General features: G+C 39.0%; 1 protein-coding gene across 1 annotated transcript; it reads left to right on the forward strand.

Annotated features, from left to right (window-relative positions):
• Positions 1-425: 425 nt before the first annotated feature.
• ddx20 (DEAD (Asp-Glu-Ala-Asp) box polypeptide 20) lies at positions 426-10759 on the forward strand. The gene is made up of 11 exons (XM_067412635.1): positions 426-650; positions 849-943; positions 2393-2561; positions 3016-3139; positions 3233-3375; positions 4194-4332; positions 4661-4719; positions 7743-7825; positions 8242-8347; positions 8712-8813; positions 9569-10759. Exons 1-11 carry the CDS (start codon positions 458-460, stop codon positions 10663-10665), a joined length of 2310 nt encoding a protein of 769 aa, XP_067268736.1. The 5' UTR covers positions 426-457; the 3' UTR covers positions 10666-10759.
• Positions 10760-14928: the final 4169 nt, after the last annotated feature.

The raw sequence follows: 14928 nt of genomic DNA on the forward strand, positions 1-14928 counted from the left end.
TACTATGGGGGATCGGGCCTTCTGCTCTGCAGCCCCATAGAGTGCAGCCCCCAGTCTGTGGAATGCTCTCCCTGACCACCTGCGGACTCCACAGACTATAGATACTTTTAAGCGTGGTCTTAAAACCCACCTTTTTAGCAGAGCTTTTAATTGACTTGCTACTTGTTTAATTTATTTTATTTTTCGGTTTTTATTTATTTATTGTTGTTCATTTTTTTTGTGTGTTTTTTAAATTCTGTACCACTTTGAGATTTTGTTTAATATAAAGTGCATTATAAATAAAATTTATTATTATTATTATTATTATAAGTGTATTTGTCGCCCTCTGCAGCATGTCGCTGGTATTTTAAGCGGCGGTTCTTTTTATGTCCACAGGGGGGCGCAGTTAATCACTGCTCAGCCCAACTCATTTATCCAGCGCAGAAGAACAGAACGTAACGTTAGTCGCAATAGAAATATGGCGGCACCCAGGAAAGCAGCGCATGAGCTGCAATCCAGAGCTCGGACCGATGATGTTCTAAATAACGGCGGTGTCGAGTTCAGCTCTTTACTCCTCTCAAAACCTGTGCTCGATGGTTTATCTGCCTCTGGCTTTCAGAGACCGTCCCCCATCCAGCTAAAGGCAATCCCTCTGGGAAGATGTGGACTCGGTACAGTACCAAAACAAGCCTAAAACTACTTTTTTGTGTGTGATTAATAAAATATCAAAAAGGCTGTTCTTTGATGCAATATATGATTGAGTGTAGTATGACATTCCAAACATGTTGTTTATCAGTGAAAACGATATGCCTGTCATTTCAATCCCCATTTGAAGGAAATACTGTTTGTGGATGTTTTCTTCTATTCAGACCTTATTGTTCAAGCCAAATCTGGCACAGGAAAAACCTGTGTGTTCACCGCCATTGCTTTGGATTCTCTTATACTGGAAAACACAACCACACAGGTATTATTCTATGCATTTTTCTGGATATGCAACAATTTGTCATATTACTAAATGTTCTGTCCTATAATAAATGGGTAAAACTTTAGAATAATGGTCTCTGCTGTCCGTAACTTTTTTTGTGTTCAAGATTTACAAAAATGATATAGTGAGTGTACAACATTAATCCTTTTTCAAAACTGTGTTTTTATCTTACCCTGAATCATTATGGTACACTTATAAGTGTTTATATTGGGACTATTTCAGACCGGTCTTATAGGAACCGCTGCGGAGGAGCACAGTCCCTGTATGACTTGCCATAGACATTAAAGGGATTGTTCACCCAAAAATTAAAATTTGATGTTTATCTGCTTACCCCTAGTGCATCCAACATGTATGTGTCTTTGTTTCTTCAGTAGAACACAAATAAAGATTTTTAACTCCAACCGTTGCTATGTGCCAGTCATATAATGCATGTGAATGGGTAACAATTATAGAATTCTAGAGCAAATAAAAAAAAACATGTTTAGACAACATGCACAAAGAGGCCTGTGGGTCATGACGACACATTGATACCTTAAGACACAAAACGATCAGTTTGTGTGAGAAATCAAGCTATTTATATCATTTTTACCTCTAATACAACGTTATATCCAAAAGCCTGCAGTGCACTTCACTTCCGGGAAGGTCAATATACACGCTCTGGCGTTGTGTACAAGATTCAACTCATGATTCAGATCATATATACCGGAAGTGATGTCTTTACACTTACACAACGCCAGAGCGTCAAAATATCAATGTGTCGTCATGAGCCGCAGGCTTCTTTGTGCATGTTTCTAAGCGTGTTTTTTTTTTTTTCTCTCATAGAATTGTTACCCATTCACATGCATTATATGACTGGCACACAGCAATGGTTGGAGTTAAAAATCTTCATTTGTGTTCTACTGAAGAAACAAAGACACCTACATGTTGTGCACTGCACTGGGGGTGAACTATCCCTTTAAACAGAGCGAAGTAGCTCCGGGTACAATGTTCTTCCGCAAGACGCATGCAGTTCTATTTATTAACCATTAGAGCGCAAAAAGTAATGGACTGCAGCTTTAACATTAGTTAATGTATTAACTAACATGAACTAACAATAAGCAGTAATTTGTTACTTTATTTGTTCATCTTTGTTAACATTAGTTAATAAAAATACAGCTGTTCATGGTTTGTTCATGTTGGTTCACGGTGCATAATAATGCATTAGTAAATGTTGAAATTAACATTAACAAAGATAAATAAATGCTTTATAAGTGCAGTTCATTTTTAGTTCATGTTAACTAATGTTAACCAATAACCAATGAAGTGTTTTGGGTTGAAGACAGTACAAAGATTGCAAATTATTTTTTCTTTTTATGTCATCTTTTCATTTTAATTGAAAAAGAAAGCGTGCTTGTTTCTTTATAATGTGCCCTTCTTTTGTCCCATCAGGTGCTGGTTCTAGCCCCCACTCGGGAAATCGCAGTGCAGATTCATGCTGTTGTCATGGCAATAGGCAGCGCTATGGAGGGCTTGGAGTGTCATGTTTTCATTGGCGGTCGACCTGTCAGTGAAGATAAACTGCACCTGAAGAAATGCCACATTGCCATTGGTTCACCAGGTTTGAGCTAGTTAAAAACATGTTTTTGACAGAGATGTTAAGTCTGGAATACACTGTGGTACATGACTTTTGCTCAGTTTTTTGCCTCGATTTGCAATCTGGATTAGTAAACAATATTTTCCAAAGGTCTTCGCCAGTCTGCAGAGTTTGGTCCGTCGAATAGTGTATTATTTGCACAGACTCTGATTCCATCCAGTCGATAGATATCAAAATCTGGGGCTGTATTCACAAAACATCTTGAGGCTAAAAGTAGCTCCTAACTTTTTTAAATAATATAATGGGGTCTTAATTTTAGGACTCCTAAATGTTTGCTTTAACAGTATTTCACAAAGCATTTTAACGCTAAAACTTGCTACTAAATCTGTGAAATTACCTTGTAAGAAAATCTTTCTCTAACATAGTGTATATGTTTTAGATGTCTAGGAGTCTTGATGAAGTGGTGTTGTATTTGTAGGTCGTATTAAGCAGCTGATTGAGATGGGAGCCCTGATTACGTCCTCCGTTCGCTTGTTTGTTTTGGATGAGGCTGATAAACTGCTAGAGGACGACAGCAGCAGTAGCTTTCAGGAGCAGATCAAGTAAGCATTGAATTGATGAATCTGATTCAGAAACTCTTCTGTGCTGTAATTCAACTGGTTAGAGTTAACTGGTCTTTGTGTTTTCTGTGTTAGCTGGATCTTCTCCTCTCTTCCGGCAAATAAACAAATGTTGGCCCTCTCTGCCACCTATCCAGAATCTTTAGCACAAAACCTGTCAAGATACATGAGAGAGCCGACGTTTGTGCGACTGAACCCAACAGACCCTGGGCTCCTTGGTTAGTCTGCGGTTCTTTCTAGTTTGTTTCTTTTGTTTAAATACCCTTTAAATCTTTATTAATTCGGGTCACTTGACGTCACTGTAGCTTTGCGCCGCCATCTTTACGACCGACGGTCTCAGTAATGCCTGCAATATAATGTGCTGTTGGCTGCAACAACAGACGAAAGAGGAACCTTTTAAAAAGAGGAAGCTTTTACATGCACGTTCAGATTATGCCTAATAAGCTGTAAACAGCGTAAGCAAAAACGGGTCAGAATAGAGAGCAGGGAGTTTTTTTTTTGCCTCTTAACGCATTAACGCAGATTTAAATGCATCCAGACAGCGAGCTAGCGTTTTGCATGACATAATAACATATCGCAAACGCAGACTCTTTTAAGACCCAGAAAATTGTAAATATGTGTTCTCATCTTTTACAGCAGAAGTAGAAGAGGTTCAGTCAAAACGCTGCATCTGTAACTGCATGTGAGAATATGAGCCGAAAATTTTTCCGCTGACACGTCGCAAGCCACATCATATTGATATGCATCTGTACTCTTGAAAGCGATCTCCACTGTATTGGGAGGGGTTATGTACAATTTTTATTATATATAACTAGATTAAGAAAACAGGGTAACAAATAAGGATAGGAGCCAAAATAGACATTTTCTCCAGGTATCTCTGTCTCTCTCTCATTCAATTGTGCAGTATGGGTGGCCACCGGGCGAGATCGGTTGCAAATATGGCGGCGTTCTATTTGGTAGTGACTTAGGTGGCATCTATGAATTGAGTGAATTGCATGATAACAGTGTCGTTTTTGTGTTATACTCTCTCCTCTAGGACTAAAACAGTACTATAAGATTGTTCCGTCTCATTCACTGGCTCATAAGATCTTTGAGGAGAAGGTTCAGTCTCTTCTTGAACTTTTCAGCAAAATCCCATTTAACCAAGCATTGGTGTTCTCAAACCTCCACACCAGGCAAGATCCACACACACACACACACACACACACACACACACACACACACACACACACACACACACACACACACACACACACACACACACACACACACACATATACACACACACACACACACACACACACACACACTTCCAATTGTGCAAAACTTCCAATCATGCACATTTCTATTTAAATATGGCACTCTTTCACTAGCAAAACTTCATAGAGCAACAGAAAATTAATTGAAACTTTTACAGCACTGGTTCTTACTGTTCAAAGACTTCTATTACCAAAAGTGTTTCTTGAGAGTAATGAAAGACTGAGTTGAGTTTTTGTTCTGCAGAGCTCAGCACCTGGCTGATATCCTCTCCTCTAAAGGTTTGCCTGCGGTCTGCATCTCTGGTGAGTTTCACCTTGGGTCTCTTTAAAAACCTATTGTCTATTGCAGTCATTCTCAAACTGCGGTCTGCGGACCACTAGTGGTCCATGAGGGTAATGCAGGTGGTCTGTGGAAAGGCAAAATAAAATTAAATATTTTTATCATTTTACCAGGAAATTCCCATAAAAAAATAAAAAGTAAAAAGAATATGTAGGCCTATATTGATATAACATTTGTATTAAATTGTCAAGTTATTGTGCGGTTACTAAAATAGCCTATAACGTTCAAGTTCAGTGCCTTTGAAGCAGTCGATTCTGTTCTTTCTTCCCTTTACGCAAACACACTGCAAGTCACTCGTAGTTGCCGAGTTGCCATGCGTACCGTCAGAAATAACGGGAGCACGAAGCACAACTGGATGTACGGGAAGCCGAAATGTTCAAAAAGGTTTTTTTTTTTTTTTTTTTTTTGAAAACTGGTTTTTAGAAGCGCAGTTTAACCCTGCTTATTTCTTGTCAATTTTAAAATGTATTCTCGATTTCAATGTATTGTTTACTAAGGCTTTGGTTAGATGGTCACAGGTGTTTGCCATTGACATTTGGAAGTAGCGCCAACACTTTTGGCCTTTTTCGCTTTCCTTACACCCAACTGTGCTAACAGACATGCTTCATTGAGGGGGAACAGGAATTCCGGAAGGGAACAGAATCGACTGCTTCATGTTATGGATCGGTGGATAGCAACGGGTTCTCTGAAGAGAAAAGAGACAGGCAGAAGTTACAAAAAATGAAGAGATTGACAGTGAGTCGGTTGCATCTACAGTATGAGCCAGATTCATCATAAAAAAAACAAAGAAAAGGAGGGTGAAGAGAAAATACTGCGAAAGATATTTAGCATTAGGGCGCTTGAGTAAATAAATAAATAAAATCTGCTGCAGCCGTTGTGTGCAGTAAACTTTCCTTTAACAAGCCTGTTGTACTGTGATGACTAGTTATAGTTTTAGTGCTAGTAAGCCTATTTAGAGGTGCGGATTAATTCAGGCGGGACTGTGTGTAGAAATATTTTATCTGTTATGAGGTGGTCGGCAAAATGTTTTGATTACAAATAGTGGTCCACACACACAAAAAGTTTGAAAACCCCTGGTCTATTGAACATGCTTTTATTTTTGTTGCTGTTGTTGAATGGCCCTTAATTCAGATACACAATTAATTTCAATACTCTAATTCATAAAATTAGATAATATTAGCATAAAATAAACATGCCACAATATTGAGGAAAATATTTTCAGAGTATTTCTAATTTTATGATACCAGTTCACAACTCCTCACATTGCAGTCTGAAATGGCCTTCTAAGTGAAGGAAATATAGCCTGACGTGGTCATACTCAATTCTAGTCAGAATATGAGTCTGAAACAGCTCCATTGGGCTGTGATTATGGGGCACGTTTCAACCGAACCAGGAAAGACATCAACTGGACAGACCTACAACCAATCAGAACAACGAAGCAACGCCTTACATTAGTTGTCAAATGTCAGCAGAGCTCAACTGCACTGTGTTGCCAAGTCCGCATTTTTTTTCCGCGGGTTGTTTTCCATGTCCGTGGGTTGAAGCGACTATAATGTGATATATAGATGCATAAATGCGAATTTTAGCAGGCAACCTTGCCAAAATAACACACAATTTACCCCCCAAACGCCATTTTTTCCCAGAGAAAACCACTGAGAAGCTATTGTTTTGTGCTAGTAGTTGGCGGGTTTTGTTGTAAAAACTTGGCAACTCTGTACACATGCTGAAATAAACGACCTTTGCTGGTGTTGTAAAAAAAGAAAAGAATTTAAGGATACACAGTTACTTACCAACATGATCATAATTTCAGAGAGAAATAGTGAAGGTGAATGCATATACAAACAAGCTCTCCGTTTAGGATTTGAACAAATATAATCCAAGTGCCTTTGATGGCGTGCATGATTACGTTACTGTTTATCATCTGTCCATCATCCTCTAAAGCCCGCCCTGGTGAATAGATTGTTCCGAACAGTTTCTGTTCAGGCATTATCACTCCTCTATGGATCGAGTCCAGACCGAACTGCCCGTCCTCAAGTGTTGAGTTCGGCTGGCATCCAGGCTAAAGGAAATATTCAATGATACTTAAATTTGAATAAAATAAGGTGTCTTAGGACCATGATTAAGTTGCCTTTTTGAATTTTGATGTGTATAATGTCTTGCACTGCAGCGTAGGGATCTGCACGGGACTGTTTTTTTGCACCCGCTCCAAGTTTCTATTCCGCACCCACCTGCTCCTGCTTAAAATTCACTGTGTTCACCCGCTTGCTGCTTAGAATGATTTTCTTCCCGACCGATCCCGCTAAATTTAGACCTTGTTTCCAGAATCTCACATTTAAATTTCTCCTAAAGAAAGAGAGTGACTAGGGATAACAAATATAAAGTTTGGCTATACATTCATTTTATTTGGTATTTTGTCAACAAAAAAATCACTGTGTAAAATCAAATATAACATCTGTCACTCACCCAAAAAATATAAATAAACAAAAACTGTAGGCTTACTTGCTATCCTGGAAAATGTAATATTTTTTAACATTCAGGCAAGAACAGAATGACTCTGACTGGCAACGGTTTCAGTACAGAATGTGTCTCCTCAAATCCGACCACAAAGGCTGAATGTTCTCTTTGAAGGTGCTCTCGGGATGCAAAGAACATATGATGTTATTGCCAGGTTGCTCAAGGCAGGGAACTGTGTGAATGATATCACTGCAGAAGTTTTGTTCACTTCAAGTTTAAGCGCAGATACGTTGTTGTGAAAGGATGTCGGGAGCTGCCCGCTCCAAGTCCAAAATACACCAGAATTACTGACGCTAGCTTCTTTCGAAAATTTACTCCCACGCCACAAAAGACTGATTGCGGGAATGTAGACCTCAAATGCAGCATCCATTGACAGTTCACTAGGTTTAGGATCAGAATGTTTATTTTTAGGAAGTTTCAAAGTGTATGAAAGCCGTTATGTTTAAACCCTTTGTGTTTGTTTTGTATGTAGGTGGTTTAAGTCAGGACCAGAGGTTAGAGGCGATGTGGAAGCTGAAGCAGTATCAGTGTCGAGTTTTAATATCCACTGATCTGGTGAGGATTACAACTCATTATAACATCTACACAGGAAAATACCCAATGTTCTTTTAAATTTATTTTAAGGATTTTTCAAGTTGAAACACAAAACAAACAGCATTGGCTCAGACTAAACACTCATACACACACAAAACAAATATAATAAAATAAAGTAAATGAAAATACTCGGTCCAATATACAAGAGTGCAGCAGTCAAGTTGTCCAGATGGGGTGCATAAACCTCAGCCTCAGAGGAGTCACTGGGGGCTGGCTTGACAGCCAACTTGTCCGAATGTCCAATAAATGGACCCCAGACAGCAGAGAACTTTTCACTGGAATCAATACTCAAAAGCCGGAGTCTCTCCATTTGTATAACAACATCCAATGTTTAATACCCAAGTAGCATTCCTTTCTTAAATGTCTCTCTTCCACAGACGTCGCGTGGTATTGATGCTGAGAAGGTGAACTTGGTGATTAATCTGGATGTTCCTCAGGACTGGGAGACCTACATGCACCGTATTGGTCGCGCCGGACGGTTTGGTGTGTGCAATTATAAAACAATTAAGCACCAATATATGTGAAGCCACATCTGTGGTTTTAATTAATGTGTGTCTTAGGCATTTACCGGAGAGCGCTTAATCAGAAATCATCTGATCTGAGACAGTCCAGCAGGGGTCAGAGTCTGAAAGGGCAACTACAGCAATCAGTTGCATAATTAGCTGCTAAACACAAATTCATCAAGAGCTTTTTAATGACTGCAGCACTCCAGAATCAGGATTCATAATTGGAACCTAAACGTGATGTTGTTGTGGGTGAACTCCGTTTTCATCCTCATCAGAATTGTAAAAATGGACACGATCAGCACTCTTTCATTTGACTGTGACCTTGCTCTATTGTGTTTCAGGCACTCTTGGGGTTGCTGTGACCTACTGTTGCCATGGAGAGGAGGAGAACAAGATGATGGCCATTGCTCAGAAATGCTCTCTGAATCTCACTCATTTACCAGGTACAGAAGAAGTAAAATTTTGTCTAAAGTCTAAAATCTATCGTTTAAGAAATATTCCAGGTTCCATGTATGTTAAAGGGTTAGTTTACCCACAAATTAAAAATCTATCATTCATTATTCACCCTCACGTCAACCCAAAAACCCTTAAGTCCTCTGTTCATCTTAGGAACACAAGTTCGAGAGCTTGGGAGAGAGGTTGGAAAGATGTCGTTAAAATAGTCCATGTGACTACATTTGGTTCAAAATTAATTTAATAAATTAATTTAATTTAAAAAAATGTACAACTTTTTGTGCGCCAAAAATAACTTTATTCAATAATTTCTTCACGTCTGTGTCAGTCTCCTACGCTGTTGACGTGTAAATACAGTGCAGTGCTTCCGAGTTTCGTCAGAGCTACACCAGAATGCCAGCTTAGCATTGACTAATATATAACATATAAAATGTATATACAATTATAAAAAAAATATAAACTGCACACTATAATATAGCCAGAAGACATTATCAATATGTGTTTAACTGGATTTTAGTGTGAAAAAATAAATAGCTATAGTTAACTTAATACAACACAACACCATCAAAATAAAAAGGGCTTTTATTAAATCCTCTAAAAAGTTTATTTTTCCAAAGAAAATGTGTAATAATTATTTGTGACAATCAACATTATACCTCAAATGCTGTTGATAACTTGTCTTGAACCTGGAATATTGCTTTAAGTGAAGGGTGTTAAACATGCGATTTTTATGTTTCTTTTACAGATCCAATTCCTCCAGGGATCATGGAAGAGGCTTGTGACTGGGACGTGATCATTGAACCTCCTTCAAAACCCACTCACAAAATTCCTCACATTGCCAAACCAGAGAAGAAGAAAAAAGCTAAATCTGAACAGACACCTTCTAAACCCTCCAGAGAGCCTCACGTCTCTGCTGTCATCACAGAAAGGGCGACAGCTGATAAGTCCTACCGTGGAGCTGAAACCAAGGCTAAAAATCACTCTTCCAAACCTGAGAGGCAAAAGCCATTACCATCTGCTACAAACCTCCAACATGACTCAACTCCTACTCCGAGACAGCAGAATGACAGCCTTCCCAAAATCCCTCCACTATCCTCCTTTAAGTTGCATGCACAAAAGGTTATGACCTTCAACGAGGCTGTGGCAGATTATGAGACCTTCATAACAGAAGGTCTGGGAAGGTCTGTTGAAATCATTCACCAGTATGACAGTTTCAGCAGGACTCAAGATGCAGCTAATGGACTGTATAACCACCATGATGATGAAGCTTATGAATCGTATGTTGTAGAAGAATCACAATCCTGTCAAGATCTTCCTCCACCCCAGGAGGATTCTGTGTTGTCCCCTGAACAAAAGACTGCTTCTGTGCCATCCAATGATTCCTCTTCAGAGTCAGAGATGGAGGTAGAAAGTGAATCAAGCTCTTCTGTCCCCAACAGGTCTTCAAATCACACATTTGCTCTTCCAGTCAACAGAGTCTCACATGTACACAGTGGTCCGGAATCGAATGAATCTTCTTCACCTTCAGCCAGAGAGTTACAGCAGTCCAGCAGAAACAAGCAAAGGCCTACTAAACCTCAATCCCATAATCCTGCTCGCCACCACAGCCATCCCAAGAAACACAGACCAACCTCCAAATCCAGCAGAAAGGCTGCCTCGGCAGGACAGAAGTGGAGAAAGGACGAGACTGAACTGGAAGACGACGTGCCGGGGCAGGATTATTGGAGTTCATACAGAGCCTGGGTTGAATATTACAATTCATATTATCACCATTCACCATATAACTGGATGACTGCGTTTTGTATGAATTCTGTCTACATGAATGAAATGATGAAGCACTAAAAGTTATCATGCATGTGGATTTGGGCTTTTGTACGGTTACAATTTGCATTGTGTACATATTCATGCAGTTCTCTAATAAAAAAATAATTCTTAAGATGTTGTGCGGTCAAATCATTGCAAATATTTTTATTGTCCTTTTATTTTATCAAGTAAAAACTTTGCGATTAAAAATCTCTTTTTTTCAGAAGTGACCTGGGGGTAATTCCAGAAAGCTAGGTTATCTTACTGTCAAACATCCACTAAACTCTTGGTTTATTAACCCAAACCTTGCTTACTTGGGGTATGCAGGTTACAAATACACGTCCGGGAGTAGCCAACGCAGAGTATGTTCACGATTAAAGGTTTAGTTCACCCAAAAATTAAAGTTCTGTCATTAATTACATAGCCTCGTGTCATTTGTGATACCCGTAAGACATTTGTTCATCTTTGGAACACAAATGAAGATATTTCTGTTGAAATCCGATGGCTCAGAAAAGCCTCTGTTGACACCAACTTCATTTCCCCTCTCAAGACCCATAAAAGGTACTAAAGATGTCTACAAAGTACAGTCTTGTTCAAAATAATAGCAGTACAATGTGACTAACCAGAATAATCAAGGTTTTTCGTATATTTTTTTATTGCTACGTGGCAAACAAGTTACCAGTAGGTTCAGTAGATTCTCAGAAAACAAATGAGACCCAGCATTCATGATATGCACGCTCTTAAGGCTGTGCAATTGGGCAATTAGTTGAATTAGTTGAAAGGGGTGTGTTCAAAAAAATAGCAGTGTGGCATTCAATCACTGAGGTCATCAATTTTGTGAAGAAACAGGTGTGAATCAGGTGGCCCCTATTTAAGGATGAAGCCAACACTTGTTGAACATGCATTTGAAAGCTGAGGAAAATGGGTCGTTCAAGACATTGTTCAGAAGAACAGCGTACTTTGATTAAAAAGTTGATTAGAGAGGGGAAAACCTATAAAGAGGTGCAAAAATGATAGGCTGTTCAGCTAAAATGATCTCCAATGCCTTAAAATGGAGAGCAAAACCAGAGAGACGTGGAAGAAAACGGAAGACAACCATCAAAATTGATAGAAGAATAACCAGAATGGCAAAGGCTCAGCCAATGATCACCTCCAGGATGATCAAAGACAGTCTGGAGTTACCTGTAAGTACTGTGACAGTTAGAAGACGTCTGTGTGAAGCTAATCTATTTTCAAGAATCCCCCGCAAAGTCCCTCTGTTAAAAAAAAGGCATGTGCAGAAGAGGTTACAATTTGCCAAAGAACACATCAACTGGCCTAAAGAGAAATGGAGGAACATTTTGTGGACTGATGAGAGTAAAATTGTTCTTTTTGGGTCCAAGGGCCACAGGCAGTTTGTGAGACGACCCCCAAACTCTGAATTCAAGCCACAGTACACAGTGAAGACAGTGAAGCATGGAGGTGCAAGCATCATGATATGGGCATGTTTCTCCTACTATGGTGTTGGGCCTATTTATCGCATACCAGGGATCATGGATCAGTTTGCATATGTTAAAATACTTGAAGAGGTCATGTTGCCCTATGCTGAAGAGGACATGCCCTTGAAATGGTTGTTTCAACAAGACAATGACCCAAAACACACTAGTAAACGGGCAAAGTCTTGGTTCCAAACCAACAAAATTAATGTTATGGAGTGGCCAGCCCAATCTCCAGACCTTAATCCAATTGAGAACTTGTGGGGTGATATCAAAAATGCTGTTTCTGAAGCAAAACCAAGAAATGTGAATGAATTGTGGAATGTTGTTAAAGAATCATGGAGTGGAATAACAGCTGAGAGGTGCCACAAGTTGGTTGACTCCATGCCACACAGATGTCAAGCAGTTTTAAAAAACTGTGGTCATACAACTAAATATTAGTTTAGTGATTCACAGGATTGCTAAATCCCAGAAAAAAAAAATGTTTGTACAAAATAGTTTTGAGTTTGTACAGTCAAAGGTAGACACTGCTATTTTTTTGAACACACCCCTTTCAACTAATTGCCCAATTGCACAGCCTTAAGAGCGTGCATATCATGAATGCTGGGTCTTGTTTGTTTTCTGACAATCTACTGAACCTACTGGTAACTTGTTTGCCACGTAGCAATAAAAAATATACTAAAAACCTTGATTATTCTGGTTAGTCACATTGTACTGCTATTATTTTGAACAATACTGTATATCTCACTACAGTGGTTCTACAATCATTTTATGAAGCGACAATAATAATTTGTGTGCGCAAAAACAACTAAATAACGACATATAGTGATGGGCCAAGGCAATTTCAAAACAAAGCTTTGAACCGTAATGAATCAACGTATCGATTCACGATTCGGATTGCGTCGATTCGCATGTCAAATCTCCAACTTCTGAAATCACCTGACTGCCGATTCGAATAATGAATCGATACACTGATTCATAACGGTTCAAAGCTTTGTTTTCCATCATTATAAAAGTAATTTCGTTTTTTGTCAACAAAAACTATTCTCGTTGCTTCATAAAATGATTGTAGAGCCACTGTAGTGAGATGGACTTTGTAACAACGTCTTATGGGTCTTGAGAGAGGAAATGACATTGGTGCCAATGAAGGCCTTTCTGAGCCACCGGATTTCAACAAAAATATCTTCATTTGTGTTCTGAAGATGAACGGAGGTCTTACGGGTGTCGAGCGACATAAGGTTAAGTAATTAATGACAGAAATGTCATTTTTTGGTGAACTAATAACCCTTTAACACGCAATACATTCTTAACAGAGTGATGAGTCATTAAAAGGCATGATGAGAAAAGGTGCGCTATATTAACTTATTTCTTTTGTTTAATGCCAATTTACATTCTTGATGAATATCGCCACCTATTAGGTTGCACTCAGTATTTTCTTATAATCTTTTATTCTTAATAATCTTCACTGTGTTTGATGGATGCTAATTATATAATCACAGATTAATGACTGAGATGTTATGCTTTATCAGTGTGTATACACACACATACACACTCACTGATAAGGCATAACATCATGACCTCTGACAGGTGAAGTAAATAACATGATTATTATAATTAATGATTATTTCTTCATCACGGCACCTGTGGGTGGGCATGTTAAGCAGCGCTGCAGCAAGTTAACATTTTGTCCTCAAATTTGATGTGTTAGAAGCAGGAAAAATGGGCAAGCATAAGGATTTGAGCGAGTTTGACAAGGGCCAAATTGTGATGGCTAGACAACAAAGGCTAGATGGCCAGAGCATCTCCAAAACTGAAGCTTGTCGGTTGTACCCAGTCTGCGCTGCTATCAAAAGGGATCCAAGGAAGGCACAGTGGTGAACAGTGGCATGGGCGGCCAAGGCTCATTGATGCCCGAGTGGTCTGATCAAACAGACGAACTACTGTATTAGCTCAAATTGCTCAAGAAATTAATGCTGGTTCTGATAGAAAGGGGTCAGAATACACAGTGCATCACAGTTCGTGCATATGGGGCTGCATAGACGCTGACCCCTTTCCACTGCCGAAAGCAGCAACAGTGTGCATGTGAGCATCAGAACTGGACCACGGAGCAATGGGAGAAGGTGGCCTGGTCTGATGAATCACGTTTTCTTTTACATCACGTGGATGGCCGGGTGTGTGTGTGTCCAGGGAAACCTGAAAGAAATAACAGAATTTTAATTTTTGGGTGAACTAACCATTAGTTTAAGCCTTGAACTAATGTTTTCAAAACGGGTATGTTATTAGACAATCGAAGTAAGAGTCTAGATTTCAGTATATTTCACATGAACAATAAAAAGTGATTTAAAAAAGTGTTGCAAATTTAACCTAAATAACGTAAATTACTGCCGTAATAACGGCTCATTTAAAATGTTTGTGTTTTTCTTCTCTTTCTTTTTTGAACGGTGATAAAAGCTTACTTTTGTAAATACTTTCCAGAATTTCAGTAATAAAAATATAGGCTAGATCTTTAAAATGCATCCAAATTACAGCAAAGCACAACGATACGGTGCTCTGCAGTGGTCAAAAGGACATTAACAGTTAATTTTGAAGCGATCTCTTCTTGAAAACTCAAAGATGTGGAATTTGACGGCAATTAAATTACTACAAGACCTTGGTGTTTGTCAAAAAACAGTAGGTAATTGGGTCAGGGATTTTTACGCGGGTGGTGGGAGAAAAACACTGACATTCTGGATTCGGACGGCCCCTGTAAATAATAAAATACCTTACGACCCCACGAGAAACAATTACCGTCCGAATAGGGCTTTTGTCAAAACAGTTACCAGAGATA

The sequence above is a fragment of the Pseudorasbora parva genome, chromosome 13 (genome assembly GCF_024679245.1).
Source record: "Pseudorasbora parva isolate DD20220531a chromosome 13, ASM2467924v1, whole genome shotgun sequence".
NCBI classification, from domain to species: domain Eukaryota; kingdom Metazoa; phylum Chordata; class Actinopteri; order Cypriniformes; family Gobionidae; genus Pseudorasbora; species Pseudorasbora parva.

Coding starts and splice junctions, on each gene's coding strand:
- ddx20 (XM_067412635.1), top strand. CDS start 458: ATGGCGGCACCCAGGAAAGCAGCGCATGAGCTGCAATCCAGAGCTCGG. Junction 4,720..7,742: donor GCCTGCGGTCTGCATCTCTG/GTGAGTTTCACC, acceptor TTTTGTATGTAG/GTGGTTTAAGTCAGGACCAG. Junction 8,814..9,568: donor GAATCTCACTCATTTACCAG/GTACAGAAGAAG, acceptor TTTCTTTTACAG/ATCCAATTCCTCCAGGGATC.